At 35.2% G+C, this 27982-nt stretch overlaps 2 protein-coding genes across 2 annotated transcripts; one reads left to right on the top strand and one right to left on the bottom strand.

Annotated features, from left to right (window-relative positions):
* Positions 1-973: 973 nt before the first annotated feature.
* Positions 974-5357, bottom strand: LOC116024042. The gene is made up of 3 exons (XM_031264945.1): positions 5219-5357; positions 2901-3262; positions 974-2851 (listed from the first exon to the last, which is right to left on the bottom strand). Exons 1-3 carry the CDS (start codon positions 5355-5357, stop codon positions 974-976), a joined length of 2379 nt encoding a protein of 792 aa, XP_031120805.1.
* Positions 5358-16885: 11528 nt separating this feature from the next.
* On the top strand, positions 16886-17657 carry LOC116025774 (protein GLUTAMINE DUMPER 5-like). Its single transcript, XM_031267111.1, has one exon. It carries the CDS (start codon positions 16978-16980, stop codon positions 17476-17478), a length of 501 nt encoding a protein of 166 aa, XP_031122971.1. The 5' UTR covers positions 16886-16977; the 3' UTR covers positions 17479-17657.
* The last annotated feature ends 10325 nt before the right edge of the window (positions 17658-27982 follow it).

Below are 27982 nucleotides of genomic sequence, written 5' to 3'. Positions count from 1 at the left end.
AAAGTTTTTGGGCAAAACGGTGAAATATCTCCATCTACTTAGTTTTTCAAATTTTATTCCTATAATCAAGATCTTATAATCACTTCTATTTCCTATATCCAAGATCTCATAATCTATGATCTGTGGCTTATAGGTTAATTTACACCTTGAACTAAAATAAGATTTAATTGGACATGTTTATTATTAAAATTTTGTTCACTTAACATTTTCTTTAAGTTTTTCTAGATAACCCGCCCTTCCACAATGCTGACATGGAATTTAAATAAAAATAATTTTACTTATTACTTGGCTTCATTGCTAACCTTTAAACCCATTCAACTTTAGAGAAAACAAAGACCTAGTTACCAACACCAACACAATAGGAGTACTTCTTGATTTTGGTCAAATCCCCGAGAGTTCGAGAAGAACCATGGTGAACAACGCAAGTAGGTTCAGGGCAAACATAAACTTTCTTCTTCACATCCTTGCTTGATCTCTACCTCAGCTTTCATGACAGATTGTGAAGCTGCAAATTTTGATCTCTTTGAAACCCCATGTTGCAGATTTTACCAACAAATCTATTTGCAGCTAATAGAGTTTTAGGTGATAAAGTAATTACCTTTGCATCAAGATCTTTTTTTTTGAAAACAACCAAATAATTGTATTAAATCAAACCAGCAATAATGTCAGGGGGGACATTATCCCAAAACAAAAAACCAGCGTGAGAAAAGGCCAAAGTAGCAAGAGAGTGTGTCCCTAGATTAGCAGACCTAGGAATTAAATGTACTGAACAATGGATAAAAGAAGACATAATAGCCTTTGAGGCTTGAACGGAAAATGCGATGTACGAATAAAGATTGGAGTGCGAAGATGATAGCAGCGCCTGGAGATTTGCGCAGTTAGTGTAAAGCTTCACCCGATCAACACCCCGCGCTCGAAGCCACGAGAGGACCTCCTTGCACGCCATGGATTCTGCCATCAAAGGTGAGAGACATCATTGGGTTCGGCCACTGAATGCTGCTGAATACACACCGCCCGGCATGTAGAGAACCGCACCAGCAGTGGACATCCGTGTAGTATGCAGATAACCTGCGTCGAAATAACAGCACCAATCGCCATTCTGTGATTGAGCAGCACCGGTAACCTGCATTGTGTTTGAATGAGTGTGGACTGGTGGCGTAGGCTGATGTGCTCGGTGTACATGATGCACCTTCTTCCATGCTTGTAGCGCCGCCTCCGCCCTCCGCGAAACAGCAACTGGACGCGGCAAGCAGCCCTTCCATACTGCAGAGTTCCGTGCTATCCATATGTGATAAATGACAGCTACTGCAACAAGAATATCCTCCATCGTAAGCATAGTCATAAGGTTAGAGAACCACATAGCAAAATCATTTTCCTGCAAAGATGGTATGGTAATAGCAGCTTCATGCCAAACCAATTTAGAGAAGTCACACATGACAAGGGAGTGCATAACATTCTCATTGGTCAATCCACACATTGGGCATGTTGGTTGCACATCTACTCTCTTTAAAATCAAGTTGGTAGTAGTGGGTAAGACATTGTTTAGGGCTCTCCATAAAAATGTTTTCCATTTGGGAGGGGATTTAATTTTCCAGACAGCTAACCACTTATCAAAAGCGCTTAAACGGTCGCTAAAATCATCACACATGAGCCTATAACCATCCTTCACAGTATAACAACCCCTTGGGTCACCATGCCAATACCAAGAGTCCTCATACTCGAGGCTAATAGGGATGCTCAAAATACGTTCCACATCTTGGGGCTGAAAAATGTCCTGTAATATAGATTGATCCCATGTATTAGTAGCTGGGTCAACCAATCCAGAAACCAAAGAACCATTTAACCCTGGAGGCATGTGAGTCTGGACCATTAGGCTTGGATCATCAGGTAGCCAAGGATGACCCCATATCAATGTCGTGTCTCCATTCCCAATTCTCCGTCTTACCCCAAAACAAATTAACTCATGAGCAGCCATAATGCTGCGCCAACAAAAGCTTGGGCAACCCCCTATGGTTGCATCAACAAAAGTAGACTTAGGATAATATCTGGCCTTATAGATCCTTGCAACCAAAGATTGGGGATTGATTAGGAAACGCCAGGCTTGTTTACCTAACATTGCCAAATTAAAAGCCCTCAGATCCTTGAAACCAAGACCCCCATACTTCTTAGGAACACATAAACCGTTCCATGCCATCCAATGAATACTCCTGTCTTCCCCAGAGCCCCACCAATACCGGTTCATAGCCCTTTCAATTGACTGACAAATCGACTGCGGTAGCAGAAAGACACTCATTGAAAAGGTTGGCATAGACTGTGCCACACTTTTCAATAACACTTCCTTTCCAGCCCGAGAAATAAGGCGCTTATTCCATGAACTAAACCTCTGTTTAATTTTATCTTCAATATATGAGAATACAACCCTCTTATTCCTCCCAACAAAAGATGGCAAACCCAAGTACTTACCAAAATTAGGAGCCTGAGAGACCCCTAAAACAGCCACCACCTCCTCCCTATCAGCCATGGATGTATTTCTACTGAAGCATACACTTGATTTACCAAAATTAACAGCCTGTCCAGACATAGCCTCATAGTCACTTAGACACCGTTTAATAGCTCCGGCCTCATGAACATTAGCTTTGAAAAACAGGAGGCTGTCATCCGCAAAAAAACAGATGAGACATAGATGGTGCTCCCCTAGCCACCCTACAACCATGGAAATCTCCTCGACGCTCAGCCTGCTGCAGTAACAGAGACAGCCCTTCTGCACAGATAATGAATAAATAGGGGGATAAAGGGTCTCCCTGTCTGATGCCCCGGGATGGTATAATCTGACCAGCATGCTCTCCATTAACTATAAAGCTATAAGAAACTGTAGTAACACAAAGCATAATCAAATTCACCCAGGCCTCCGCAAAGCCTAAAGCTAGTAGCATCCCTCGCATAAACGGCCACTCCATTCGGTCATAAGCCTTAGCCATATCCAATTTAAGAGCAGCCCACCCAACTACTCCATTCTGCTTCCTATTTAAAAAGTGACCAACCTCCGCAGCAATTAAAATGTTGTCAGTAAGTAGTCTGTCAGGAATAAATGCACTCTGAGATTCAGAGATGATCCCATCCACCATGGGTTTCATCTTGTTCGCAATCATCTTTGCCATGATCTTATAAACCACATTACACAAGGCAATGGGGCGAAGATCAGACACAACCTCCGGGTGACTCTTCTTAGGGATTAACACAACATTCGTATCATTAAGACCATCTGGGAAAGCACAACTGATAAGTGCTCAATTGTCTATATTTTTCTCCCTTTCACTAAGTCATTTTGTTTATAGATCATTCCAATTTTCATGAGAATTAGTGCTTATATGTGTCATTTTGCAAGGAGTATGAGTTGGAAAGCATTGGAAGCAAAGACGGTTATTTTCATGTATTTTGGATGCATTTGGAGTCAATGAGAGTCAAGGAGAAGCTATGGAGATGAGTGCAACACTTCCAAGGGAGCCTAAGACTTGTATTTGCAATGGTTTTGGTCATTTGGACAAACCAAAACAAAAGAGAAGCAAAAGATCAATGTGTTGAAATTTCTGCACGTCGACATCTTAGTAATTGGACCATATCTCAGCCTAGAAATGTCCAAATTAAGTGATCTTTAAACCATTGGAAAGAAGACTTCAAGGGCTACAACTTTACTAGAAATACAAATTTCGTAATTCTGAACGGAAAATGGTGAAAAACATCCTAGAAGTCAAAGAAGCTGCACAGAGTTCGAAAATGCAATTTCTGGAGTGTTGGCAAACGGCCTGGGACACGGCCGTATACATGGGCGTTTGATTTATGCCGATTTACAGTGTGAAAATGCAGTTTTTGAAGAGGAGGCAAACGGCCATTGACACGGCCGTTTCCTAGGCCGTTTGGGACCTGCTCTGCTCACTATTTAAGCTCGTTTTGAGCATTTTGAACACGGTTTTGACCCATGGTTGAACCCTAAACACTCCCATTCACTCCCTTTCATATTTTTAGGTTAGATTAGACTTAGATCTATGTATTTTAACACTTTTGGAGCTTGTAATCTTGGATTTGAAGCTTGGATTTCAAGATTCTTCCTCCCATTTCAATAGAGAAGTTTTCTTTCCTTTATCTCTTTTCTTTTGCAAGATTTATGTTTATTACTTGTGTTTTTGTGTTCTTTATGCTATTTAATCATGAGTAGTTAGTTTATGGACTTGAGTTAGGGTTGTATTATCTATTTGGATGCTTAAGTTGTGATTATTGTGAAAAAGGGGAAGAACCCCAACCTAGGGTTCTTGAGTTTGAATTGGGTTTGTTTCTATCTTTCAATGATTAGTGGCCAATGATTGTTGTTTGTCTTTGGAAAGTCTTTCATCTCAATGGGAATTGGATGGGAGACTTGAGCCAACCCAATCTCAAACCCATTTTCTCTTCTATGGAAATAGGGGTAGATTTGGGGCTTAAATAGCTTTTGTTCTTCAAGAACTTAGGTTGATACACCATGGGAATGGGGCAACCTTTGTTCTAATCCTTGTGGAAACTTGGATTTATTAGTGCTAGCCTCTAGAACCTAGGTAAAATGTTCTTCCCCCAAACTTAAGTGTTAAAGCATCTAGATAGTAATTCCCCTAGCTTGAGTCCTATTTCTTTATTTTGCACTTATCTATTGTTTATATGTGTTTGTTCTACCTTGTTATCATTTCCTTAGCTTCTTGTTGATTTCCTTGTGCTAGTGCCTAGTTTTGTGATTGCATATTGCGTGCCATAACCCCCAATCCTCAGCGGAACGACAAATCTAAACCCGTATACTTCATTTTTGACAACGATCAAAAATTGGCGCCGTTGCCGGGGATTGGAAATTTGGTGGTTCTATGTGATTACTTATTTTGCTAGCATTAGAGTTTAAGGAATCTTAGGAGACTAAGTTTATTTTTTTTTCTTTCCTTTTGTTTGTTTTTGTTGTTGAAAGAGCTAATTGTCTTACCTTGATTGAGTTTTTGTTGAAGGATCTTCACTTTGTGCATTCACTCTTAATTGAAAAAAAAGAAAAAAGAAAAAAAAAGGAAGAGCTTTCACCACTCAATCAAGAACTTTCACCATGGATGGGTATGCATTGCAAGGATGATATTATGATTGTCAATCTTATGAGGGCAACCAATATGATGGATATGGAAATCCTTGCTCAACTCAAGCCCCACCTCCTAACCATTACTATGATGCTCAATCCCAATATTTTCATCCACCACAATTCCACCCCCAAAACTCATACTCTCAATACACTCCAAACTACCAAAACCCTTATCCACCACAACCTTACCAAGATTCATGTTATTTTTCCCAACCATCACACCAAAATTCCTTCCCACAACCTTCACAAGATTTCAATCCACCACAATGTCCTTACCCACCACAAGATTACTCTCCAAATCCATACCCCTCATCCATTCATTACACACCATACCCCCAAGACACTCAACCTCCATATGATCACTACAACCATTCACCAAGTGTGGGGAGCTATAGGATAAATGAGGAAACTTTGGCGTTGGCTAGGCGTTGGGGAGTTACTATTGTACCCGATGATGACATTGAGGATGAGGGCTATCCCATGAGACCAAGTGAGGAAGAATATGTCAATAATCAATGGGAACCTCAAGATCCATTCTATCAAGAACCCCCACAAACAAGCCAACCTATTGATGAGGAGATGAGGTCCATGATGAACAACATAATTACTCAAATGAACATGTTACAAGTTCAAGTGGATGATCTTAAAGCTCAAGAAAAAGGTTTGGCAACTCAAGAACACATTCAAAGTTCATTTTCTTATGAAGAGGTTATCCATGAGTTGTTCACGCCAAGTGAAGGTGGCGATGAAGAAGAGAGTGGGGAAAAAGATGATGATGATGAGGAAGTGGATAAAGAAATTGAAATGGAAACTTTGGATTGGGAAGAAGGTATGGACTTAAATGAGAAGGGTGATAAGGAGAAAATTGATGATGGGGGCAAAGAACAACTCCAAAATGTCCCGGTAGAAGATGAAGTTTTGAAGGAGAATGCGATTGATAGAATGCATGAAGAGAATGAAGAAACTCCTTCAATGGATGAAAACTTCCTTGGTGAGAATTTCACAGGAGTTTGGGAACCGGGAGGAGTTGAAGGCCTTAAGAGTTTTAGGCCACATTGGCCTATGTTTGAATCAAGGGATTCCCACTTCTTATTGGTGCATGAGAAAGACCCAAGACTCCCCTTACTTGCCAATGAAAAGGGAAGTCAAGAAAAGAAAAGAAGTGAAGACCAAGGAAATGAGCAAGCTCTTGAGTACTATCTAGATCCAAAGTTTAGAAAGAAATCCTTGGTTGATTTATGGGTGAAAAATGGATTTGATGAAGGGATGAGTTTGAAGTTTGATATGGGTGAACATAGTTTCTTAAACTTCGAAGTGGTGAAGATGAGCTTAAGAGAATTTATTGAAGGCAACCACTTGAAGTGCTTTTTGGAAGAAAATGTTGGAGAAAAAGAGATGAAAATTGAAGAAGAGGGCATATTCTTGGAAGTGAATTATTGCAATCTATTTGAGAAGAATGTGCTACTTTTGAGCTTAAAGGAGTTCCTTAATGCTAGGCATTTAAGGACATTTACTGAAGAGAAAGTGGATGGAGAAAAGAAACTCATCTTCGTCCAAGCATGCAATGATTGTTCTTTAAGGAGGTTGAGTCGAGCTAGCGACATTAAACTTAGCGCTTCATGGGAGGCACCCCATGCTATCCTTCATTTTATTGCATTTTATTTTCTTCTTTATTTTTCTTTATAATTTTATTTTTGATATATCATGCTTTCACTTTGTGCTTTCATGTATATATCCTCTTGACTCTAGGAATGATACTAAGGAGTATTCTCAATTTCAAGAAGGCTTCATGATGATTCTTTGGCATAAGGGATTCATTAAGGGAGTCTCATCTACCTTCTCTACTCTCTTTAATTGTGAATAGTGCTTTACTTGATGTAGATAGTAGAGATTGTGCTCCTTGTGCTTATTGTGCTACCCTTTCCCCCTTGTGCTTTATTTTCTTTCACATCGAGGACGATGTAAATTCTAAGTGTGGGGGGAAGACAAAAATATGGGTAAATTTTTGAAAATTTTTGAAACTTTGCTTGGATGATTCATTGTGCATAATGTTGGGTAATTACCTTTCCTTGCTTGAAGTTGTGATCGCTCCCTCTTTGTTGGTTTGTGGTTTGTTTTGGTGGAACTTGTAGCAACTCAACTTGTGATTGATGAGCCAAGGAGTTATATGATTGATCTATTCTCTTGCCAATAGCCTTGTTAACCACTTAATAATTGAATTAATTCTTGATCTAGTGTGTTGTGCATTGCTAGTGAAGGCTTATGTGAGATTCCGGTAATGGTTGTTTTGCTAGAACTTGCCTCATTACTCTCCAAGTGAAGTTTAAGATTTGCATGTTTTGAAATGATTTAGGCCATTTTTGTTTAACCCTTAGCCTTAAAGCCTACCCTGTTAATATGTGTTTACCCCTAGTTGTCCCCGTTGAGCCTTGTGTTTGTTGAAATAAGTGCTAAGCACTTAAACCCGTGATTTGTTTGTTTTTCTTGTGTTAACCCTTGTCATTTTTCCTTTAACCTTTAGCCAAAAAAAATATATATATATATCTCCCTTCCACCCTTGAGAGAATGTAGCACTTGTTCTTTTGCTTAGAAGATATCTTATTTGGAGCTTGTTTTGTTAGCAATCCTCTTGATAATTTTGTCTAAGTGTGGGGGTATTGAGAATAAGTTTGTTGGTTGATTTGAAAAGACAAGAAAATGAAAAAAAATTATGTTGAGAAAAATTGAGAAAAAAGTGTTGAAAAAGATGATGAAATGAGAAAAATGAAAAGAAAAGAAAGACGAATAAAAGTTTGAAGTTTATTTTGTAAGTTGTGCTCTACCCCACCACTTTAGAGGTAGTTTTGTCCTTAAGTCTTGTTTGCTCCTTAGTTCATTCAAGTTATATCTCTTCTACCCTCAATTGTGAACAAGTGTGAAGTTCTCTCCTTTGTTTTATTCCTATACCCCTTCTTTCTTAGCCATCCACCCTTAGCCCCGTTACAAGCCAAATAAAAGTCCTACTTGATCTTAGCATGCAATCTTAGAGTTGAACTAGTGGGAGTATGAAGGGCAAGCCTATGGAATCTCATTAAAAGCCAAGTTTTGCATAATCTCAACTTAGCATTTGTGCACACTAGATTCTCACACACTTTAATGGTTTTGGTGCTTGGTTATTGGCTTGGGAATGGAACTTGTGTGCCAAGCTAAGGTGATTCTTGAAACAAGTTGTGTTGTAGCAAGTTGGATTGTGGTTTGATAGGTTGTGCAAAGTGGGAGTATGATCAATTTCGTTGCAAGGATGGTGATTTATTTCTTGTCTTTGCTTGAGGACAAGCAAAGGTTTAAGTGTGGGGGAGTTGATAAGTGCTTATTTGTCTACATTTTCCCCCTTTCACTAAGTTATTTTGTTTATTTATCATTCCAAATTTCATGAGAATTAGTGCTTATTTGTGTTACTTTGCAAGGAGTATGAGTTGGAAAGCATTAGAAGCAAAGATGAGCATTTTCATGCATTTTGGTGGGCATTGGAGTCAAATGGAGGCCAAATATGAAGCTATGTAGATGGGTGCAACACTTCCAAGGGAGCCTAAGATTGGTATTTTCAATGGTCTTTGTCATTTAGACAAACCAAAACAAAAGAGAAGCAAAAGATCAATGTGTTGAAATTTCTGCACGTCGACATCTTAGTAATTGGACCATATCTCAGCCTAGAAATGTCCAAATTAAGTGATCTTTAAACCATTGGAAAGAAGACTTCAAGGGCTACAACTTTACTAGAAATACAAATTTCGTAATTCTGAACGGAAAATGGTGAAAAACATCCTAGAAGTCAAAGAAGCTGCACAGAGTTCGAAAATGCAATTTCTGGAGTGTTGGCAAACGGCCTGGGACACGGCCGTATACATGGGCGTTTGATTTATGCCGATTTACAGTGTGAAAATGCAGTTTTTGAAGAGGAGGCAAACGGCCATTGACACGGCCGTTTCCTAGGCCGTTTGGGACCTGCTCTGCTCACTATTTAAGCTCGTTTTGAGCATTTTGAACACGGTTTTGACCCATGGTTGAACCCTAAACACTCCCATTCACTCCCTTTCATATTTTTAGGTTAGATTAGACTTAGATCTATGTATTTTAACACTTTTGGAGCTTGTAATCTTGGATTTGAAGCTTGGATTTCAAGATTCTTCCTCCCATTTCAATAGAGAAGTTTTCTTTCCTTTATCTCTTTTCTTTTGCAAGATTTATGTTTATTACTTGTGTTTTTGTGTTCTTTATGCTATTTAATCATGAGTAGTTAGTTTATGGACTTGAGTTAGGGTTGTATTATCTATTTGGATGCTTAAGTTGTGATTATTGTGAAAAAGGGGAAGAACCCCAACCTAGGGTTCTTGAGTTTGAATTGGGTTTGTTTCTATCTTTCAATGATTAGTGGCCAATGATTGTTGTTTGTCTTTGGAAAGTCTTTCATCTCAATGGGAATTGGATGGGAGACTTGAGCCAACCCAATCTCAAACCCATTTTCTCTTCTATGGAAATAGGGGTAGATTTGGGGCTTAAATAGCTTTTGTTCTTCAAGAACTTAGGTTGATACACCATGGGAATGGGGCAACCTTTGTTCTAATCCTTGTGGAAACTTGGATTTATTAGTGCTAGCCTCTAGAACCTAGGTAAAATGTTCTTCCCCCAAACTTAAGTGTTAAAGCATCTAGATAGTAATTCCCCTAGCTTGAGTCCTATTTCTTTATTTTGCACTTATCTATTGTTTATATGTGTTTGTTCTACCTTGTTATCATTTCCTTAGCTTCTTGTTGATTTCCTTGTGCTAGTGCCTAGTTTTGTGATTGCATATTGCGTGCCATAACCCCCAATCCTCAGCGGAACGACAAATCTAAACCCGTATACTTCATTTTTGACAACGATCAACAACTATTGAGACAATTAATGGCAAAAGATGAAACATCCCCGCCAACTAAATCCCAAAAATGCTGAAAAAAACCCGGGTTCATCCCATCCGGGCCAGGGGCTTTGTCAGGGAACATTGAAAACAGTGCAGCCTTTACCTCATCTATCTCAAAAGGCCTAAGAAGAGAGTCATTCTGACACTGGGTGACACGTGGGGTTACAGATGCAGCAAAAGTCTCCATAGATGCGGAATTATTAGAAGTAAAAATAGCATCAAAATACTGTAAAACCACAGGCTTTAATCCATCGTCCTCCACCCACTCACCAGACTCATTATTTAATCTAGATAAGAAATTCTTCTTTTTACGGGCAGAAGCATACCTGTGAAAGAATTTAGTGTTGGCATCATCTCCCTTCAGCCAGTGCTGCTTAGCCCTCTGCTTCCAGAACGCATCCTCTTGACCCTCCAGTCGACAAAGCTCTGTCTCTAACCGATGGAACTCCGAAAGGGATACGGGGTCCCTACGGTCACGTAGGTATAGCTGCTCGCGACGTAGAATAGACATTTTTTCACCAAAACGATGGAAACTATCACTACCCCACCGTTACAGCCTATTACCACAGCGATGGAGACAATGGAGTAAACCATTGCCTCGAGCCTCCTGCCACACATCCTCCACCTGCCTCCTACACCCCTCATCCAATAACCATGCCATCTCGAACTTAAAATTCCGCTTCAACCTTCTGTGTCTTCCCTGAATATCTCTAATACTCAAGAAAAGGGCTGAATGATCTGAGGAACGAGTGAGTAGATTGGTAACAGTTGCATGTGGGAGGAAACTGCACCAATCATCTCCTGCAAGCACTTTATCTAACCTCTCCTCCAACAAATCTAATGTCCCTTTTCCCCTCTCCCAAGTGAACCGGTAACCCTGCATAGGTAGTTGTGTCAATCTACAATCATCAACTGTCTCACCAAATCCCCGAAGAAGGCTGTCAGGGTGTGGATTGCCACCACGCTTCTCATGTTGAAATAGCAGATCATTAAAGTCCGCAATGACCACCCAAGGGAGAGTGGACCTCGAGGCTAGAGAACGTAACAAACTCCACGAATCAGAACTCCTACTACGTTCAGGATAACCGTAAAAGCCAGTCATCCTCCATGCTGCATAACCAGTAATACTAACTTCCACATCAATATGAATTCTTGAAAAACTCAACAGTTTTGCTGTATTATTCTTTCTCCATAGTAAGGCTAAACCACCACCGAGCCCCACACCTTCGACATAAAATAATCCTTCAAAGCCAAGTTTTATACGCAAACGCTCTGCATGTGTCCTCCTCACCTTGGTTTCCATGAGGAAGACAAAATCGGGCTTCTTACGAGACACAAGGTCTACAACTTCACGAACTGTTCATGGATTGCCCAAGCCACGACAGTTCCAACTTATAGTACTCATGATGATGGGCGGGACTGGGAACCAGTACCCGCCTGCTGCAAGTTTTTTGGAACATCAACCATTGCTACATCACCACCGACCACCCCCATCCTCCTTGCCCCACCATTCGACCCCTCCCTCCTTCTCTTTGACACAGCCACCACGATTGGCTCAACATCACAAACCGGAGCCGTGCTGACCACCGCTGGAACAGGTTCCGGAGTCGGACTCGGGCCTTCGGCAGGCACTAACCATCTCTCGCCAACTGGACGCGGTCCTCTCGCACCACCCACACGCAAGGAAGCGTCGTACGGGTATTGCTCGACCGGTAAAGCAGCCTCCCTAGCCTTAAGACAGAATTTGTGAGAATGTCCCAACAAGCAGCAGAAGAAGCAAAAATTATGCAACCTCTCATACTTAAACAAAACCCAGGAGGTTGTTTTGTCCCTTTTCATCAATCGCATTCGTCTACGCAACGGTTTATCAACAGGAATAGCCACCCGGATGCGATAGAAGGTCTTCCATGGTGCACCCGCGAACCGGTTATCACACTTGATGAAGGTTCCAATGTGATTTCCAATCTGTTCGAGCACAATGTCTATCGTGTAGCCCATAGGAAGATCGTGTAACTGCACCCACATGTCCAAAGAATCCAAAGCTATGTCTGCCGGTAGAGCACCATCAACTACTTGCCTGCAAACAAGAGAGGCATTCTCGAAAGACCATGGACCTTCATGCAGAACATGCAACATGTCGGATTCATGGTAAAATACGAAGAGGAATAAGCCTTGCTGTACTTCCGAGACCTGCACCCCTTTTACCGGCTGCCACACCGAGGCCATAACCTGGCGCATGAACTCCAACTTAACAAGCTTGGTAGTCAAGAAACGCCCCACTATCGCTCAAGACTGCACCACCCCCGTGTCGGCTGTTGCGTCCTCAACCCCTACCGGCTCAAACGCGGCCTCTTCATCTTCTAAAACCAGATCAGCCCAACGGGCGGTTAGCCCTGCAACACCACCTGTCGAAGTCTCCGTAGCCATGAGAACATAAAACGATGGAAGCCGATCAAAATCGGAGAAAAAATATGAAGAATAATGGACGAAACCCTAGCAAACCCTAGGAGAAGAGAAAACCCTAGACTTTGCTAGAGAGAAAATTTTGAAGAAAAATTGCATCAAGATCTTGAAAACCCAGAGAAATAAAAAAAAAAAATTCCATCAAGAACAATTAATTTTGGAATTTTTTTTTATGCATCAAGATCTTGAAAACCCAGAGAAATAAAAATTTCCAAAATTAATTGTTCTGATTTTAATAAATCGAATACTTAGCTTTTTTTTTTTGGGGTGAAATAACATAGTATCAAGTGACATTAATCCAACAAAAACAACAATGTAGTGCAAACAATTGTCATGGTAGAATTGTAGATATAGAATAACAAACAAATGCAAACAATTGTCATAGTAGAATGGTAGATGTAGAATAACAAACAAATGCCAACAATTGTCATAGTAGAATGGTAGATATAGAATAACAAACAAATGCAAACATGCACAGTTAACATAGCCATAAATTTATTCGTGAGTTTTGCAAGAACTAAAATATTAATTATAAAATTATTACTTTTTTTACATCAAAAAGTATTATATTTTCCCTTATAAGTAATGTTGTACTTATAAAAGAAAATGTAATACTTCTACATCCAAATGTAAAAGTATTACATATTTCCTCAAAAATATTACATTTTCTCATATAAGTAATAAACATTTTATTCTTGATTTAGTATTACATTTGTTTTTTTTTTTTGAGTACTAGTATTACATTTGTTAATTAGTACTAGACCTGACCCATCTTACGAACAAGGATCCGTAAGACGGTCTCACACAAACTTTTCCCTCCTTAAAATATATAGTTACAGTCCTTTTGCCTAAATTAAACGAGTGTTGCAATACGAAGGGAATGGTCTTTTTTTTTTTTTTTTTTTTTTTTTTTTTTTTTTTTTTTTTTTTTTTTTTTTTTTTTTTTTTTTTTTTTTTTTTTTTTTTTTTTTTTTTTTTTTTTTTTTTTTTTTTTTTTTTTTTTTTTTTTTTTTTTTTTTTTTTTTTTAGCTTGGAAACACTTATGGAAGATTATTTCTTTAGTAATATATTATAATTAACTTTAGGGTGTGTAGAATTTTATTTAGAAAAGGTTTGCATATTTTGGGTTCTTTCTCAAAATTAATTTAAAATATTTAATTAAATAATATAATATTATATACCGGTTAATTCAATTCTAAATAATACGGAGTTACATTTTAAAATTTTAAAATTGTATATATAAGATGTGTCAGCTACAGGGGATGGCAAGCAATATATGATGAGGTAATGGAGTGTATGACTCGGCGGAAATGTTTTTGTAGCAGAAAAATAAGCAAGGTGGGTGTGAAAGCATAAATACCTTAACGGGGCATTTGGTTGGGAGGAGGGAATTAGGGGGGAAAAGAATTGTAATTCGGTAGAATTGCAATTCANGAGTGTATGACTCGGCGGAAATGTTTTTGTAGCAGAAAAATAAGCAAGGTGGGTGTGAAAGCATAAATACCTTAACGGGGCATTTGGTTGGGAGGAGGGAATTAGGGGGGAAAAGAATTGTAATTCGGTAGAATTGCAATTCAATGAATAAAGTAGGAATTGAAATTACAGTGTTTGGTATGCAGAAATAGGAGTACATGGAATTGAAAGGTAAGAAACGACAAAATGACTAAAATACCCTTATGTTGTGGTAGATGTAGTAGTAATAATAATAATAATAATAATTCTTTCAAAATAATAATAATAATAATAATAATAATAATAATAATAATTCTTTCAAAATAATAATAATAATAATAATAATTCTTTCAAAATAATAATAATAATAATAATAATTCTTTCAAAATAATAATAATAATAATAATAATTCTTTCAAAATAATAATAATAATAATAATAATTCTTTCAAAATAATAATAATAATAATAATAATAATTCTTTCAATTTTTTTTTTTTAAAAAGACAGAGTATGGGAGGAGGGGCAAAATTGTCTTTACACCAACAAATTGCCCCTCCTCTCCACCGAATTGCAATTCATGGGGGGTACCCCATGAATTGCAATTCCTCATTTGGAGGGAATTGCAATTCTGCGGAATTGCAACTCCTCCAACCAAACACTGTAGTTTGGGAATTCACTGAATTGCAATTCAATGAATTGCAATTCCCCCCCAAACTACATCCAACCAAACAGGCCATTAAATTTCAAAAATAAATTTAAAAGCATTCTTATTTTAAAATTAAGATCAAGGACGGATCCAGATGGGGCAATGAGGACGGTTGCCCCCCTCACTCCTCCCCACCCCTTTTATATGTGTCTGTAGTTCCGTTTATATGAGAACCACTTACTAGGTGAGAACTTGTAGACAAATTCAAACTATCAATTTGCAAAATCTAATGGATAGGAAATCAAATAATTCATATCAAAATTTTAAAAATTTTGATATTTTACCATAGATATGTTTGAATTCATTTGAACTTTGTCTATACTCAAAAAAATTCGTGAATCCACCTTTGATTAAGTTTATAATTTTATAAAAGAAAATGTAAAGTGTTGATCGACATTAATACTTCTTCCATGAGATAAAATTAAAAATACGTTTTATGGTTGTACGAGATACTATAATATATATATGTTCCTTTATTTGCAAAGTACCTAAAAATGCAGCAATTTAAAAAAAATAAATAAAATTACGGAGTAAAAAATGTGAAATAATATGTGATTTGTTTATAATGATTAGATGCTAATAATGACTAATTTTTTATAAGATAATTATGTAAAATAATTTGTTTAAAAGAAATTGGTAACAAAATTGTAATCTTAGTACTTAAACTAAGCTCTACCCTCTCCCGATTGCCAAGTATCCATCATTCCCTCTTAGCTTATCCTTTTCTTCTGATCTCCTCTATAGTGCGCTCCACGATAGTATTATTTTAGATTGTGCAGAATGCATGACCCCACAGGCCCCACATGATCATGCCAAATGACAACATATATAATTTACCCCCCCCCCCCCTTTCTCCCTACCCCTCCCCCACTATAAATCTTGGTCCCCAATCCATTTACCTTATCTTGTGTCATACATCAATAACATTGGATCACTATCCCTTTCAGTCCTCGAGTAAGTCGAGATATACTCTTTAACAATTCTAACTACATATATATTTTATAATTTTGTTTGCTAAGTATTTTATAGTGTATTATTAATGTTGGACTAAGTCTAATTTACATGGACAATAATAATTAATCCATTATGCTTGATGAACACATTTATAAGGGGAAAAAGAAAACAAATTTAGTCGTCCTTGTACATTATCAGAGCGATGTAGCAACTTCTGTTCTCTAATTTTTGACATAACCATTTTTTATTTTTCACCTTTGAATTTCTAACAAAATGACAAATTTTTAATGTAGTTTTCATATTATAAATTGTTTAATGAGTTGATTTATCCTATTGTTGTTATTAGATACCGAGTTCTTTCATGGTGTTGCTTTTATAATTTTAAAGTTTAGGATGATAATTGATCTGACAAGCTAACAATAGTGATTAAAATGACACTTTAACAAATGGAGAACGCGAGGACAAGGACGTACAATAGTATACTCCCCGTCCTCATCTAACCTCATTGATGTCCCTAACAAATTAAAGATATTTTGATAGAAATTTAAGAGTAAAAAGTGATAATATTTATAATTAAGGGATGAAAATTATAATATCACCTTAACACAAGGACTAAAAACTTATTTATAACAAAAATATATGTTGTACAAGTCCATATAATTTAGGAAAAATGGTAAAATAGGCTTATATACCGGCCCATCAGCTTTACAGGAAAAAACAATTAAACCTATAAATTTTAAAAAGTTGTAACGGGTCACATCAACCCCTCAATTTGATTCAATTAAATCAATTAGCCAGATACTTAAAAACAATCCAGTTGCTGGTAAAAACATTGACGTGACACTATTTATTCAAATAAATAGAAAAAACCAGCCAATTGAACGACCATCTATTATGTCCACTAGACATAAAAAATAACCAACTTTTTCGTCGAAGAAAATCAGCAATTCTATTTTTTTATAAATTATTTTTTAATAAACAATCCACATTAGCTCATATTACTGGTTATCAGCCTAATTGCATCAATTTAACACGGTATCAACTTAACTAAATCAAATTAGTGAGACATGACATGTTTAGTTGTATATCTAATCTTAAAAATTCAAAATTTTAATTCCTTTTTTTACTATAAGGATTCTATTGGACCATTTTCCATGTAATTTATATGCACGGAATCTTTCATTTTATTTTTTATTTTTTTCCTATAAATCACCACCTGAACTTTCTTTGCTTCTCAATACAATACAGTCTTCTCCTCCTCCTCTCCACCAAAACCACCCATAAGCTAATTTTAGATTTACAAGAAGAAAGTCTCAGGTAGAAATGTTGACGCCGGATGAAGGCGCGGCCGTGGCGGCGGCCAAGAATCCGGTACGGCATTCCCCGTCTCAGTCGCCGTCGCCGGTGCCGTATCTTTTCGGCGGCCTGGCCGCCATGATGGGGCTCATAGCTTGTGCAGTCTTGATCCTTATCTGCTCTTACTGGCGCCTCTCCGGCCCGCTGGGTGCCGGCGACGACGCCGACCGGGACCCCGAGGCCGGAGACGGCAATGGCAACGACGGGTCGGCGCCGGCGCCGGTGGTTGAAGAGAAGTTTCTGGTGATTCTGGCGGGACAAGAAAAACCGACTTGTCTGGCTACGCCTGTGGCGAGTAGAGTGTCGTCTTTTGGGAGCAGTTGCAGCTGTAGCAGTAGTACGGTGAGCAGTGAGAGTAGTACTCTGGGGAAATCTGACGGGGAAAACGATGAGAAAAAGCGTGATTTTAACGGCGGCGGTCGGGTGGAAATGGGAACCATAGATCGGGTCTCTCGAACTCGAAGTTAGATTTTTAATTTTTAATTTTTAAATTTTTGGTGGATCAGAAAATGTAAATTGAAAATCATAGATACAGATCTGCTTCGTCAATAATTTTTGCTCTTCTACTTATTTCTCATTGAATCCCAAACCCAATGGCGCCGGCTCTCCGGCCCGAATAGAGAATCTGAAAGGATGTTGATCACAAAGATTAGACATTTATTTACTGTGTTCTAAAATTAAACTCAATACTACCTTAAATATTTTACCAGTTAATTAGGATCACATATCAGAACTAATATATTATTTAGAATTTTCAAAATAACAATATACTCTTTTATAGGTTAATTATTAATTAAGTTAGAAGAGACTCACACTATTTTATTTACGTCCTGACTAGTTAGATGTATTATTTTATCAGCATATAAGAAAGTATTTGAGAGGAAGTCTGGAATGGTGAGAGCGGTCCACTCAAAACGCCCTCTACAAGGTTAAAAGTAAAAAATTTCTGCACAAAGAGTAGTCCACTCAAAACGAGTTCAATTGATTCAACCGATCACCCTCAACTTTTGTTTCACCGGCCACCGGGAATTTGAGAGATCAATGGGAGAATTTAACCGGTGATGATCTACCTAGAATGCACAAATAAATGATGGAAACTTGAGAACTAATGGGACGATTAGTAAACTTAATGTATATTAAAAAAAAAAAAGTAAAAATTTGTGTGAAAAGTAGTTGAAGTATTACATGACTCGTAGAACACGTCTCTTGTTTGGTGGGACAGTACATTAACGGCATTCAGCGGCGACACGGTTTCTTCATGAGAAGCCCACAAATTTGTTAGTTACGAAATTGGCACACAACAGTTTGCCTGAAACGGTGTCGTCACTTCCGCATTTTCCTCGCAACGTAAACTACAAAGTAATCGATACGGACAAATGAAATGATTACTTAGAAGTTAGAAACGATTAAATAATTACAAATAAAGGAAAAAGAAAATGCTTCAATAAATAAATTCTTTAAAAATTATTTTATGTATTTGATTCATGAAAACATTGTGAATGATTTTTTTTAAAAGAAATTCTAAAATATTATTATCACATTATACTAGCTCCATAGTAACTTATAATATATGACAACGGTTAATTCCAGCAATGGTCCTCTGACTATGTTGATTTTCTAAAATTAGTTCCCGATTTTTAATTTGGACAATTTAGGTCCTTTGACTTTCAAATTTTTTTCAATGTTGGTCCTTTCATCAAATTCTGGTTAAGTTGAGGTCAAATGAAGAGGTAAAATTGTTCGTTCACCTGTTTAGTGTATTATTACTCGTATTTCTCCTGTCTTATAAGCTGTGTATATCAATATAATCTCAGTCGAAATCTCAATCGATGCTATATAATCTCAGTTGAAGTCTCTTCGACTGAGATTATATTCATATATATAGCGTATAGGACAGGAGAAATACGAGTAATAATACACTATACAAGTGAACGAACAATTTTACCCCTTCATTTAACCTCAACTTAACCAAAATTTGACAAAAGGACCAACATTGGAATGAATTTGAAAGTTAAGGGACTTAAAATGTCCAAATTAAAAGTCGGGGACTAATTTTAAAAAATCAACATAGTCAGAGGACCATTGCTGGAATTAACTCTATATGACAAAATACAAGTAATCAGATTGTTTAATACAACAAATAAAAATTAATATAATTATATGCCAATATATATAGCACAAAGCAGCTGACAGCTAAACACGTACCCATTAATCACCTTAATAGCTTTTAATGAAGGGTCACACTTGTGTGAGACCGTCTCACGGATCCTTATTCGTGAGACGGGTCGGATCGGGTCAAAGCACCATGCAAATGTCATACTTATATGTGTAAATCTCATACTTATAAGAGAAAAAGTAATACATTTTTCATAATAAGTAATGTTGACAAATGCCTCTCACTTATAAGGGCAAATATAATACTTTTGAGGAAAAATGTAATACTTTTAAATCGAAATGTAAAAGTATTGTATTTCCCTTAAAAGTATTACATTTACCCTAATAAGTAACAAAAATTTTATTCCTGATTAGTATTACATTTGAGTATATAAGTATGGCATTTGTGCATATAAGTGTTATATTTACATTTTGACCCGACCCGTCTCATGGTGAGACGGTCTCACACAAGTTTTTGCCTTTAATGAATGATGACAAACACTCAACCAACTAAAGCAGCCCACAGTTTAATTACCAGAAAATAAAACCACACTTTAATTACCACAGTTTTATTTTTGGGAGGAAAATAAAACCTACTGTACGTAAAACAAAGACAACTTTAATTACACAATTTAAGGTTTCTTTTGCAGTAGTTATATGGTGGACCATGGTCACAAAACGATGTCGTTTCAGTAAGTAAGAGAAACGGCTGTCGTAAGTTATAACGGAGCTCTGTAACTAATTAATATTACAGTTCATCTCAAAAGATACTGCATCACATTTATTTTTATATTATCGAATGAAACTGCAGTTATATCGAAAAGGAACTACAGTTGTGTTGAAAGGGAACGACAGTTGTATTGAACTGATACTGAATAACAGTTTCACATTTTTGGGTACTTATATCGAAAAGGAACTGCTGTTGTGTTGAAAGGGAACTGCAATTGTGTTGAACTGATACTAAATAAGAGTTTCACATTTTTGGGTATATATTGTTCAATGAAATTGTAGTTATATCGAAATGATAATGTAGTTGTGTTGAAAGAAACTGAATAACAATTTCACATATTTGAGTGTATAATGTCGTATGAAACTGCAGTTATATCGAAAAGAAATTGCGTTGAAAGGGAAATGCAATTGTGTTGAAAAGGAACTGCAGTTGTGTTGCAAGAAAACTGCAGTTGCGAACGAATGTCGTTTCAACCGTTTGTTTTCATTAATCAAAACGACGTCGTTTTGATGCGCGGTCCACAGTAAAATTTACGTTTCTTTTGTATTGAAGATATACCTAGACATCCAAAATATATGTGTCCTCATTTGAATATATATATATATATATATCTTAAAATAAAAAGTTGGGAAGTGTTCACACATTTTACAAGAGAGATGTTCTCACTTAAACTCATTTTACAAGAGAGGTGTTCTCACTTAAACTCCTCCTCTATGTATACAAAAATGAGAGATAAAATAGTATGTAGCGAGAGAGTAAATCGCAGCAGGCGAGGTAGAGAGAAAATCTTATAATTATTAGTATAAATAGTTTTTTTTTTTGACCTAATAAAGTAAAATAACTAATTGGATAATTTCTATGCATTCCCATTTAATCAGAAAAAAAAAAAATGTGCCCCTAACTTTAACCATTCTTGATGGGTGGTTGAAAGTGCCAACTATCTTTGACGGGTGGTTTAAAATTTCAACTACTACAAGTGGTGATTGAAAATGTGAACTAAAATTAGTGAACTCCCATACTAGATCCCATCCATTTCTATCGTCTTTGGAAAATCCATGACTTCATTGGACTCTTAATCAAGTTGAGGAGGACTACCACTTTTCCTTTCATTTTATTTTTAATTAATTTTTTTTTTTACTTTGCATATAATGGGGTGTTTGGTAAAGTACTATTAACTAATTGAGTTAGTGAGTTTGAGTAGTTGATAGCATTAGCTGATGATAGAAAGATGTTTGGTAAGTTAGCTATTAGCAGATGATAGGTTATTACATGCAAAATGACTTTCTTAGAAAGCTGATTGAAAAAGCTGTTTTGAACAATTTTTTTTAATTTTAACATTTTGGAGAAATAAACTGTTGCGAAAAGTTAATTAATCAAGCACTCATATTGGCTGTTTAACCAAGTCATCAAACAGCTAATAGTGGTCAAATAAGTCAAAATTGACTGATAAGCTAACTATGTTACCAAACAAGACCATATATTTTATGGCATCTTTGATGATTTGGAGACATTTTGGCCCTGTTTGGTAAATAATCAGCCTATCAGCCAATTTTGACTTATTTGACCACTATTAGTTGGTAAATGATAAGCTTTTTGTAACTCCAAAATGCCAAAATTCAAAAGGCTACTCAAAGCAGCCTTTTCAATTAGCTTTTTGAGAAAAAATTATACCAAACAGCCAACCCAATCAGCCAACAGCCGTTTACCAAACAGGACCTTTGTAGTTAGGAATAATGTCAGTTAGATTTTGATGTTGTACTGTTAACGTACTCTTGTAAATTAAGGAAATTAGAATTCCCAAATCTTCCATGTAATATTCATTTTTAATAGGACATTTGTAAAGGCTAACTAGGACTTAGCGTAATGTAGTCATTGTTAGAAATAAGATGCATGCATTCGGTTGCTAAAGGATATTGTCGAGAAGATAGATAGATTCTGATGAAATCTTTATACTAGTAGCTAAGGTTGAAGTTATCTGGATCTTCTTGGCATATGGCAGCTTATAAGGACTTCATTATTTATCATATCGACATCAGAAGTTTCTTTCTCAATGAACTTTTAGACACCTCATGAAGCTTAGAAAAAAAGTGACAAGGGGACTTTGTGCACTACACTAAGTCTCAAATTAAAGAATTATATCTAGATCAGATTCGATCTATCCAATAGTATACAACCATCCTTTCCCATCCTTTCTTAATCAAAGGTTGAAGATCTTCCCTCAAGGGGACTTTGTGCACTACACTTGAAGTCAAAGATCAGATAGTAATAAACGACCAGCTTAGTGGAAGTGGCTATTCAAAATACTATTGAAAGGAGAAGTGCAAGTATCCTGCTAGTTGGCTCATATTGCAACTAGCTTGAAAGACTACTTTTCACTTATATCAGTATCAATACTAATAATAGTACTCAAAAAAAAGTATCAATACTAATAAAAATATCATTATGTTAAAGAGAACAATAGAGTAGGGTGTTTCCAACCATTATAAAAAATACTATCTCAATTTCTCTATCACTTTACTCATTTATTTTATTGCTTATTGCACTCAAATTAAACATACAGAGTGATACACGCACTAATCTTTACCTTTGCGAAAACGATTAAAGCATGCTACAAGCAACTTTAGTACGTAACTACAAGCCCTAAATACTTTAATTCTTTTAATCATTTTAAAAAAAAAATTAAAAGTTTATCCTAACCCATTTCCCTTCAAACTTCTATTTGGTTGGGACCATACCAACCTTTGTAAAACTTTTTGACATTTCTATTTCCCTCAAATTAGATGCAATTTGAGCTGGTCCATACCTCTTTTTGTTACTTTTACACTATAGCTACATCCCACATGACTAGTACCATAGTACCATTTTCTATAACCTGTGCATCACGCTCTTATGGGCTCATGTGGGATCTCGATTTTTAGGGTTAGACATGACGATATATGAGTAGATGACATAAGCAATACAAATTATTCAACAATCAAATATTCAATATGATATTTGTATCACAATTCACAAAAGTGAATAACGAAAATTAAAAAATTACTTATTATTTGACTCCATAGTCCATTGACTCCATTCACTTAAGGAGTATGAATTCTTGATTCTATGCCTTATTTTTGTTTTTGTTTTTGTTTTGTTTTTTTTTATTTTTTATTTTTTTAAGCATAATAGTAAACGCTTTTAATAAATTTGAATTATAATACCTTAGAACTTATCACTATCTAAAAATGGAGTACATAAATATAACCCCACAATAGTAGTCTTGATAATACTAACATGAACGGATAATGAAATGTAGAATTTCAACAACGGTCATATATCACATTGTAATTGCTTAAAAAAAACACATCATCTTATTTTTAATTGTGATTACCTTGGTAATAGTGCTAAGCGCTTTGACAATGATAACACCATTACCTTGGTAAAAGTGCAAAGCGTTTTGAGAATGATAACACCATTAACCAAAAAATATTTTTCTTTTTTGAGAATAAACCAAAAAATGTTTAAGTCCTTATAATTAGTAAAAATGAAAAAACAATAGAGTGGAGATAGAGATAACAAAAATACCACCCATTAAAAAAAAAGTTAATTCCATTTTTGGTCCTAGATTTATAGGTGACAATCCACTTTTAGTCCATTTTTATAAAAACATTCACTTTTGGTCCTAGTATTATTGTGGCATAACCATTTTTTGTCCTTTATCAACAAATCAGTTTAAATATCGTTAAATATAAAGACATTTTGGTCTTCAATTATGAATGTTTTCAAAAAAATAAACATAAAAAATGTAATGGTTCAAAATACTTTGTATAAAAAAGATTGAAATGTCTTTGTATTTAACGATATTTCAACGATTTTGTTGCTGGAGGACTAAAATTGCCATGCCACAATAATACTAGGACCGGCCAAAAGTGGATGTTTTTATAAAAAAATGACTAAAAGTGGATTGTCACCTATAAATCTAGGACCAAAAATGGAATTAACTCTAAAAAAAAAAATTAAAACCATTTAAATTATTTTGTGACTTTTATCGTGAATTCTAAATAATAAAAAAAAATCCGGTTTCATTTATTAATTTTTTTCACCACGTGAAACATAATATTCCGGTGGCCAAATAGCTTCCAAGCGTCTTTTTTTTTTTTTTTTTTTTTTTTTTTGCGTCATCTTTAGACTCTAACCTTCATGATAGAGATGGCCTGCCGAGAATCGATCTAATCTCCACTAAAGCATTTCATTCTAGTATAGATTCCAAATATTTTTTATATACAATCTATGGGGATGAGATATTATATACATTGTCTCAACAAGAACCATGTATTGAAAGCCAACATAAATCGTTGGACAATGATTTCCACTAACGACATCATACCTAGCTAAGAAGTAAGATTTTAGTCATTGTCTTAACTAAGGAATATCTAATGGGGGCTTGTTAGCGATTAGCGGATAGCATTAAAGTTTTAATCAGCGAATTGCTTTAAAAATTTATAAATAAATATTTGATAAAATTAGCGTAAAAAGACATATAAAGGTACACATGTATTTTATAAAAACAATTGATTAATTATAACCATTAAGAATACATTAATTTTTATATAATAATTATTAATATTTATAGCCAACTACTATATAGTGTGATGTCAAATCTGTTATTATTATATATTATAAATGGTCTAGTACTCTTCGGTCGGATCCTATACCCTGGGCTTGCAGGCAAATTATTGTGTGGACCATGGTCCACGTAGTTGTGTAGACCATGAATATAATGTACATTTTTAATATATTAAAAGTACATTATTTTTGTACTGAAGATATATTATTTTAAAGTACATTATTTAAGTACTGAAAGTACATTATTTTTGTACTGAAAATACATTATTTTATATATACTATCAAATAAAGTACATTCAATACAAAAATAATATATTTTTAGTATATTGAAAATGTACCTTATATTCATGGTATACACAACTGTGTGAACCATGGTCCACACAATAATGATTGCAAATTACAATTTATAACGTGGACCAGGGTGCACAATGTATTGTGCATCCCGATCCAAAACGACGTCGTTTTTAACTAACGACTTTTTTGTTTCTCGTTCGACCTTAACTTATAAGATGAGTTCTGTGCTTTCTGTTGTGACATTCTGTGTATTCTAGTCATTGATTCTGTGTATTATAGTATGTAATTTTGTACATTATTGATTTGCAATACCATACCTCAATAGAACATAAGAGATAAAACTTAGACTTATATTCTATGTATCATTTTCATTGATTTTGTGTATTCTAATATGTAATCCTGTACATTATTGATTTCCAATACTATACCTCATGAAACAGCAGAGATAATACTTAGGCTAATAATTTTGTGTATTCTATTCACAAATTCTGTGTATTCTGGTATATAATTCTGTACATTATTGATTTCGAGTAACATATCTCATGAACTAGTAATGCTAATACTTAGGCTATTGATTGTATGTATTATATTGAATAATATGTGTATTCTTTTATATACTTCTGTACATTAATGATCTAATTTTTTATACTTAGTTAAACGACGTCGTTTCAGACCAGGGTCCATAGTGCACTATGTACCCTGGTTCATAATATAACGATTGGTTGCAAATGTCACCAAAGCTTTACCTCATTCAAGTAGACAATACTCCGATTCAAATTTTCATCTTCGGACGACACAAATACCTTACCTAAAGCACCAAAACCATTTAAATCATGGCAAATTATATTTTGGATCAAGATACTTTAAAATAAAACTTCATCAAAATATCATATAGTTTATGAGTGGAAGTTTATTGAAACGTATAAAAATACTATAAATTCATCATAAAAACATCAATTCATTAATAATTCACCCACACTTAAAAATGACCCAGATTTGTCCACACGGTCACACGCACCTCGAAAGACTGACGCAACAGAACCAGGCATATACATACATACATGCATGCATACACACACACACACGAAAATTCTAAGGGGCTAGAGAGGCACGGTGCAAGATGCCAAAAACGGAATACGCACGTGGTCTGGGATGATGTTCAGTTCCAAGAAAAGTCCTTTAACCTTATATATGATTAAGTTTTATTTTCATTTAATCATTTAAAGAGTTAATTGACCAATGCTTAAGGTTATGGCATTATGTTGTTTATTTGTATTAAAATATTATGGTTTTTTTTTTAAATTCCTTTTATATCTTTTATTTTATTTTTATGTATTTATATATTTTGTTAAATACTTCTAAATAAATTTTATATTACTAAACACAAATTATATCATTTCAATTGCAATTCATATGGAGAGGGTATGAATTGCAATTCAACAAAATGAGGGAATTGCAATTCCCTCCAACCAAACACGGCAATTCTGGTAGCCAAAGAATTATGTTGTAATTGAATTGCAAGTACATCTAACCAAACAGTGCATAAAATGTTAGAATAAGTTGCAATATGTCTATGTTCAACAATCAATATCTAGAGTTAAAATGTAAATTTGAATATGTAAATTTGAATTTGCCTTTCCTTTAAAAGGCAAATTCAAAATCCAAGTATAAATTAAATAGAGTTGAAGACATTGCAAGAAAAGATATAGAAGAATAAAGAGATAAATATTCAAGTGCTCAAAAAGATTACATCAATTAAACCTTCAAAGCTCAAAAAGAATCACTCAAGCTTCAAGGGTCTATCGAGATCTTGAGTCAAAGCTAATTGTCTTGTGGCTGGCTAGCTTAGTAATCAAAGCCTTAGAACCAGTTTACTATTGTATTTGTTTGGAGAGACTCTAAATAGTGAATTTTCTCCTATGGGAAAAGGAAAAAGGTAGAATAGAAGAATTACAAATATATATATCTCTATCCTTACTCTATTTACTTTTTAGCATATTATTTCACTTATTTTCTTTTAGCATTTTTCAAACTAATTAACTTTAATTTCATACTAAGTCACAAAATTTGTGTGTTGTTAAACTTCGAAAAACTTGGAACGAGACAAAGACTTTCATTGTATTTTTAAATCCTACAACTTTTAATGGATTAATTAGTTAAGAATAATATTTTGGGGTTTCGTTGCTGAGAGATTAATTTACCAAGTTCCTTACAAACAAAATACTTTCAAAACATTTATAAAGTCTATTCACCTTTAGACTCTATATCTTGTTCGAGACCATGAACAACAGTGGCGGATCTACAGTGGGGGCGGCTGCCCCCACTCACCCCCACCTCCACCTATATATTTCCCTTGTATATATATGTATGTATAGTACTTGTTTTAGATATAAGTATAAGAAAATAGATAAATGTAAACAAGAAGTTAAGGTGAGTAGTTGGCAAGGTTGTGTTTGATTAAAGTGAATGGGAAGGGTTTGAATCTTGTGTTGCTCAACTCTTGCTTTTAACTGCCTCAATTTCTTTACCTCTTTATGGGTTGCGCTTTGTTGTATATATAGTTTTTTTTTTTAAATTTCTCTACCTCTTTTATGGATGCGCTTTGTTATATATATATATAAAATTTTTTATAATGTATTTTCTATTTGAATTATTTTATCAAATTAATTATGTTTCATATTTTATTATTAATACTTTTATAAAGTTTTGATATGTTTTATTCTTCGCTTATATACAACAATATTTATGATTATGGCTGTGTTTTTTTTTTATAATAAATATATATAACTTTTTTATATTAATAAATAGATATATAATTTATAATGCGTTTTATACTTTAATATTTGAATTATTTTATCAAATTAATTATTTTTCATATTTTTTATGAGTATTTTTATAAAATTTTGATGTGTTTTATTCTTCGCTTATATACGACAAATCTATGACTATATTTCCTAAATGTTTTACGATTTAAGAAAATTTTTTGCCCCCACTGACTAAAATTTCTGGATCCGCCACGGATCAACAATAACACATCATGTAATGAAATTTTAAAAACTAATTTTTTATAGTGGTTTGTAGCATTATTATTCTGAGTAATAATTCCATACATATGTGTCTTAGGCCATTTGCCATTTTAAATTGTGCAGTATTTCACTTAGTGGAGAGAGAGGGTTTAGATGCTAATTA

The sequence above is a fragment of the Ipomoea triloba genome, chromosome 7, assembly GCF_003576645.1.
Source record: "Ipomoea triloba cultivar NCNSP0323 chromosome 7, ASM357664v1".
Lineage (NCBI taxonomy): Eukaryota > Viridiplantae > Streptophyta > Magnoliopsida > Solanales > Convolvulaceae > Ipomoea > Ipomoea triloba.
This window is presented reverse-complemented; position numbering and strand designations above follow the sequence as displayed.